This window comes from Vulpes vulpes, chromosome 2, assembly GCF_048418805.1.
Source record: "Vulpes vulpes isolate BD-2025 chromosome 2, VulVul3, whole genome shotgun sequence".
In the NCBI taxonomy this organism is placed as follows: Eukaryota; Metazoa; Chordata; class Mammalia; order Carnivora; family Canidae; genus Vulpes; species Vulpes vulpes.
In genome coordinates, this window is record NC_132781.1 from 841722 (window position 1) to 848249 (window position 6528).

The 6528-nt window shown below is 62.1% G+C and overlaps 1 protein-coding gene across 6 annotated transcripts in view; it reads left to right on the plus strand.

Moving 5' to 3' along the window:
• CCDC57 (coiled-coil domain containing 57) overlaps nt 1-6528 on the plus strand; it is a 99929-nt gene extending 93401 nt beyond the window's left edge. For all 6 annotated transcript variants that reach the window (XR_011999229.1, XM_072745627.1, XM_025999977.2 and 3 more), the window contains one exon: nt 6079-6528. Coding sequence is in view for 5 of the 6 variants with exons in the window: in XM_072745627.1 (XP_072601728.1) it covers nt 6079-6287 (209 nt within the window). In the remaining variant the exon portion in view is untranslated. The remainder of the gene's footprint in view (nt 1-6078) is intronic.

Genomic DNA, 6528 nt, shown 5'->3' on the forward strand with positions numbered 1-6528 from the left:
CGTGGGATGAAGCAGCACACGGGGCTGCGTGCTCAGTGCAGAGTCTGCTTGTCCCTCTCCCTCTGCTCCTCCCCTGCCCCCTGCTGTGCGCGCGCTCCCTCCAAATAAATAAAATCTTGAAAGAGAGAGACATTCGTGCACCCAGAGTCGTCAGCGTGAACGTTTATAGTGACTTCATGCCCAAATGGGGGACAGCACAAGCACCCACCACCGATGAAGGGGAGGCCAGAGTGCTGGGCAGCCGGAGGATAAAGCACTAGCCCGCGATCAGAGGAGTTAGGGTCTCCACGACGACGACACGAATGAACCTCAAGAAACATTTCTCGGGTCTCTGGAAGAACCAGTCTTCAAAACGTGCCTAGTGAGGCTCCAGGAGGGACCAGAGCTTGCCTGGGGCCCCTGCGTGGTGGAATGTTCCAGACGCATAGATGCATACATGTTCTAAAAGGCTTTGAAACGTAGATTTTAAAAATAGGCGCATTTTGGGGACACGTGGTAGCTCAGCAGTTGAGCGCCTGCCTTTGGCCCAGGGCGTGACCCCGGGGCCCTGCGATCCAGTCCTACGTCGGGCTCCCTGCAGGGAGCCTGCTTCTCCCTCTGCCTGGGTCTCTGCCTCTCTCTGTGTCTCTCATGAATAAATAAATACAATCTTAAAAACATAAATACAAAAATAAAACTGGTGCATTTTATTGCGTGCAAGTTATAACGCAGTCGAAACGATGTTTCAAAGAAGGAGCAGCTGCCGGCCGTGGAGGTTCTGTGGGGCGCCCGCCCCCTGCCCGGTGCGTCCCTGCTGCACCGCGCCGCACCCCCGTCCGTCCACAGCGCGGGGAGCTGAGCCGCCGCGGGCAGGACACCGCCGCCAGCCGCCCTCCGCGCGTGTCGCTGCACATCCTCAGGGGAAACTGGTAATTCTTATCAATTTGCTGGGTTCCCTGAGTTATTCTGCAGTGTGGGACCTCGGAGCTCCTGGGGGAGGTCATTAGTGTAGACGGCGTCGTCCCCGCGGGCCCCGGGGCCTCTCGGGTCGGGCCTCCAAGCCTCATCCCGGACCAAACTGCCGCCCGCTGGGGCCCGGGCACAAGGCTCTGCTTGAAGACGCAGTCCTGCAGCCCTAAAATACCCGAACCCGTGTACACCCGCTTCCGGCTCGCTCTCTCTCGCTGAGGCAGCACAGTTGGCATGTGCAGCTTCCTATTAGTTGCAGGTGTGACAGCTGCTCCCTTGTCTCGTGGGGGTTATCGCCTCCCTGGAGAAGGCCGCGAATCTCCGTCATACTCCTTCACCTCTGGGGGGGGGGGGGCAGGAGCCTGTGGAGACCTGCAGCCCCCCCCCGCCCCCCACCGAAGGGACCTGTCGGCAGCCCCCCACAGCAGGCCACAGCGGCCACAGCGCGGCGGCCTCGCCCTGAGGCCTTCAGTACGCGGACAGGTGGCTGCAGCTGCACCGGGAGGGTCCCTGGCTCGCGGTGGCCTCCTCGCCGGTGCTGAGCTTCCACACTCCTACCAGTTGGACTTTGGCGCTCCCCCCCAGGTAGGCTGCCCTCCGGCGCAGTTCCCCCCCCCCCCCCGCAGTGCTCCCCCCCCCACTGCTCCCTCCATACCTGCCCCCACTGCTCCCTCCTGCACACCTGCCTGGGCCCCGCCAGCCACAGTGCCGTGGCGCCTCATCCACTCGCAGGCGGAAGGCCTCGAGGCTGGTTTTTCCTGTTACATATGATTGCTGTGTGTAAAAATATGGCCTTTATCAAATTAAAATTTCCCTTTACGTTCCTGATCCACAGAGCTCTCGTGACAAATAGGCGTTAAACCTCGTCAGATTTTTTTCCGCATTGAGGAGGAGAAACCCAGTTATGTTTTCATTTATTGACGGGGTCGCCATGGTGGGAGACTTTCTGAAAATGGGCCCGCCTTGCATTGCTGAGATAAACTTTACTTGATAATGACGTATCCTTAACGTTTGCCTGATTTGATTCGATAATGTTTACATAAAGGCTTTGCAGCTCCGTGTGCAAGCTAAATAGGCCTGTAAGCTGCTTCCTGCGTTGTCCTCAAGCGGTTTGGGAATACAGTTCGCTGGGCATGCTTCATTCTGCGTTACTGGTCTGAATCGTTGGAATGAGAGAGAAGCGGACTCTTCCATGAAAATTTGATGTCTGTGAACATTCAGCAGAACCACCTGTAAATCCACCCGAGCCAGGAGCCTTTGGGAAGAGAACCGTTGAATACCAGCTCCATGTTTTAATACCTGTTGGGTATTTCAAAGGCTATTTTTCTGTTCTGGTTTTGGAATCTTCCATTGCCTCGAGGCTCTATTAATTCATGGCAAATAGCTCTTTATAACATTCACTTTTGCCCAGTTGTTACCCTGTTGTGCATATTTGTTCTCCCTTGTTTGGATCAACCTTGGCAGGAATTTATGTTATTAATCTCTGTAGACACCAGCTTGGACTCGGTTGATGTTCTATAGCACTGTGTTCCTTGGGGCTCTCGTTGAACTGTAGCGTTTCTTTACCCCTTGTTTCCCTGAGCTTGTCGTGTGGTTTCTTTCCATCTCCTTATGCTGGAGGGTTAGCTCATCTCCTCGGGGCATCACCTGTCTCTGTTCGCTGAGAAGGGCATCTCGGGGTGTCCTGCAAATGCTGGGATTCAGTTCTCAACATTTCTTTTCCTCCTTCTTTCTTCTTTCATTTCATTTCATTTCATTATTTTATTTTATTTTATTTTATTTTACTTTATTTTATTTTTTTTATTTATTCCTGAGAGAGAGAGAGAGAGAGAAGCAGAGACACAGGCAGAGGGAGAACCAGGCTCCCTGTGGGGAGCGCGATGGGGTACTTGATCCCGGGACCCCAGGATCATGCCAAAGGCAGACACTCAACCACTGAGCCACCCAGGCGTCCCTCCATTTTTTTAAAGATTTATTTATTTATTTGTAAGAGACAGAGTATGCATGAGCCAGGGAGGGCCCGAGGGAGAGGGAGAGGGATCTGGAGCTCGGCAGGCACAGAGCCTGCCGTGGGGCTCCATCTCACAACCCTGAGTTCACACCCTGAGCCAAAGCCAAGAGTCAGACCCACTCACCCGATGGCACCACCCAGGAGCCCCTCCTCTTGCATTTTCTGATGTGAACTTTCATCTCCAACATGCAGAGCGACCCTGCCAGGGCGTCCACGTGGTGACCACGGGCCCCAGAGCCAGCCCCACTTCGTGTAGAAGAGCCTGTTGTAGAAGCGTCCACCCAGAGAGCACCCAACGGCACTGCAGGCGGCCGAGGCAGGAGGGCCCTTCTGCTCCCCCCCAGGCAGTCCCATCTCTGGGCCACAGCCGCCCCTCTGCCTTACGGTCCAGGGAGCGGTCACTGCGCCAGGGCAGGCGTGGACTGTCCTGCAGGCCCCGGAGGGCAGGAGTTGCCTGAGGTCTCCCTGCCACCGAGACCCTGGCCTGGCCCCCCCATGGCGGGGCCTGCCCCCCTCCCCATCCCCGACCCCCACCCCCTGCTGGCGTCTCCACGGGGCCTCTCCCGCTCCCCAGGCCAGCCGTGGGCTGCGTGGCTGGGAGCTGAGGGCAGCCGGGGCCCACTCGGGGCGGAGGATCTCGTCCACAGGCCGTGTTTCAGGCGGGGGGCCCGGGGGGGGGGTGCAGGGCGGCCCGAGCTGCGGGGAGGACGCTCAGGTTCTTCACATTTGTCTCCTGATGGGTGCACGGGGTCCTTAGTGCAGACAAGACGGAAGGAGGGAGACAGAAGGGAGCCTGGGGAGGCCTCGTCCCTCGTGCCCGAGGCCTCAACAGACACGTGAGAGCTGAGCTGCCCCCCGGCTCCAGGGGAGGCTCCCGAGGCTCAGGGCCGGCGTGGGCTCCGTGTCCCCAGCCCTTCCTGCAGCTCTCAGAGGCCGGGCCCTGTGTGCTCAGGACCCCCTGCCAGCCGGGAGCAGCCCAGCCTGCTCCCCAGAGCCCGGCCACCTCCCCAAGTCAGATGGGGCTGAGCAGGGCTCCGAGCAGCCGGGCGTCCCCGAGACAGACCCAGGTTCCTGCTCCCAGGTTCAAGCCGCGAGGCCTCGGGCAGCTCCCCGAGCCTTCCTGGCAGTGGGGCTGGACCCGCAGCACACAGGGGGCAAGACCTGTGCCCACGTGCTTCTCCCGAAGCCTAATCAGGGCCCGGGGCACGGGTCACCCGGGGCACGGGCAGGGCAGAGTGGTGGCCGTCACCCTGCCACACACCAGCCCCTGGTCTGAGCGACGGCAAATCTCGCGTTGACAGGGAAGGGACACATCACAGTCACAGGGCCGAGCTGGGGGCAAACAGGCCCGACCCGTCCAGCTTCATGCCTGAGCCACGACTGCCCCTGCCCTGGAGCCACCAGCTCCCTCCTCAGGGAGGGCTGGGGGGGCACCGGGGGCTCTGCTGCCTCCCCAGCCTCCCCCCACTTCAGAGGCCCTGCTGCCACCACCAGCATCTCGGGGGGCACGGCCCCCCAGCACAGGGCCCCTGGGCTCTTCCTTCCTCCTGAGCCTCACTTTGTCGCCCTGGCAGCAGATTGTGAGGGTGAACTCAGGCCAGGCCTGAATCCGTCCCCTTGTGGGGAGGGCCCCCACCAGCGTCACCAGGGTCAGGGTCCCAGCCCTGCCCGTCCCCACCGGCCGCGGCTTTCCAGAAGGAAAGCAGCCAAGCAGAGGGTGGGCCTGGGCCTACATCAGGACGGGGCTGGCTGGACGTCAGGGCCCGAGGGTGTCCTTGCAGAGACCAGGCCGGGAGGGCGCGTGCGGGGGAGGAACTGCTCTGAGCAGCCAAGGCGCCGGCCTTTCCCTCACGAGGGCGAAGCAGGGGCAGCGCGAGCACATCCGGGACCAGCCTGGCCCACGGCAGAAGTGGGTGCCGGGAGGCCTGGCAGTGGGACGAGGGCCAGCCCAGGAGCGGGTCCAAGGGACAGGAGGGAGGCCGCGGGTGAGCCTGAGGAGGCTGCGGGGAGGGCGCCGTTGCAGGTGCTCGAGAGGACGGAGGAGGCCCGAGGCGAGGGCCAGGGCGGTCCGTGTGGCAGAGGTCCCGCTGCCCGCGGGGGGACGTGTGTGCATCTCCTGGGCGTGCTTCCGAAGCCCGGGCCTCCTCCTGGCACCCGGCTCCGCGCCAGCCTCCTGCCCCTTCGGCCCGTCCTCAGGCCTCGCCCGGGGGGTCCCTGCCCTGCGGTGCCCCCCACTTGCGCTGCACACAGCCCTGCGCTGGCCAGGCCCAGGGTGGGCGGCTCAGAGACGCGGGGCAGGGTGGGCGTGTGACCGCGCGCTCACGTGTGGGAGAAGCTGGTGCCAGGCCCCACCTTCCCGTTGGTGCTCTGCGCCCTGGGGCATCATTCCCATCCCGGGTGGACCCCCCGGGGCCCCAGAGGCCCCGGCTGCACCCCCGAAGCCAGCCCCGAGGAAGGGCCACCCTGAGCTGAGCGTACATCTTATAACGCTTAATAACGTCTTTTCTGTTTTTTGCTTTTTTTTTTTTTTTTTTCAAAAGAAGTACGTTCCCAGTTCTAAACACTTGGCAGATAGAGGAAAGCTGGAGAACGAAAGTCTCCTGCTGTCTTAACGCAGAGACGCTGCGCCGGGCGCCTTGGGAGGGCTGGGCCTGAGCGTCGGCCCAGGCGCGCAACAGCGTGGTCAGGCTCCCGGGTCCTTGGCCTGCGCCTGGACACGCATGTCAGGCCGGAGGTGCCCAGCCAGCATGGCCCGCAAGCAGAGGGTGGTGGACAGCCGGGAGGCGCCTGAGGCATCCCATGGGTCAACCATTAACCTCCGCGCCCCCCGGGGCCCCGTTACGAAACGGTGACAGCAGGAGATGGTGTTTTCGGGGCCAAATGTCCAGAGTGCCCAGTGGAGGGCAGGCCCGGGCCCCGCAGCGCATCTGGAGACCATGTGGCCCAGAGACCTCCTGTGCCAGGGCCCCGGGGAGGACTCTGGCTGACAGGCTCTGGAAAGAGCCAGGTCGTGGGGCCCCGGGTCATGCTGGCAGGGCGCACAGACACTTACACTCGGGGAGCGGCCCCCCTCCTGCCCCCTGGGGTGTGACAGGCTGTTCTCTGTGTTCTTCGCGCAGGTCCGGCCGCCAGCAGCCTCGGACACCCTGACCCGAGCCCCGTGGGCACACAGGCAGCCTTTGCCATCACAGGGGTGAAGATGGAAGCACAGGCCAAAGCCAAGCCTCCTCCCCCGCATGGACCCTCCAGGGCTCACCCTGCAAGGACGAAAGGCTGCCCGCGGCCCCCCAGGCCCCCCAAGATCCGGAACTACAATCTGAAGGACTGAGTTCCCGGGCCCGCCCCTTCTGTCCCCTGTGGGCTCCTGGGGCCTGTGCTGGACTCACGCACCGGCGCTGTGTGTGTGTGTGTGTGTGTGTGTGTGTGTGCAGGCCCCGTGTGCGCACAAAGACAGTGCGGGGGCACGTGTGTGCAGGCGATGCAGGCTGCAGGCAGGCACCCCAAGTGCTGCAGAGGCACCCCGTGGTGCCCCATGTCCGACCAGAGCCATTAAAGCCCATGCCCCCGTG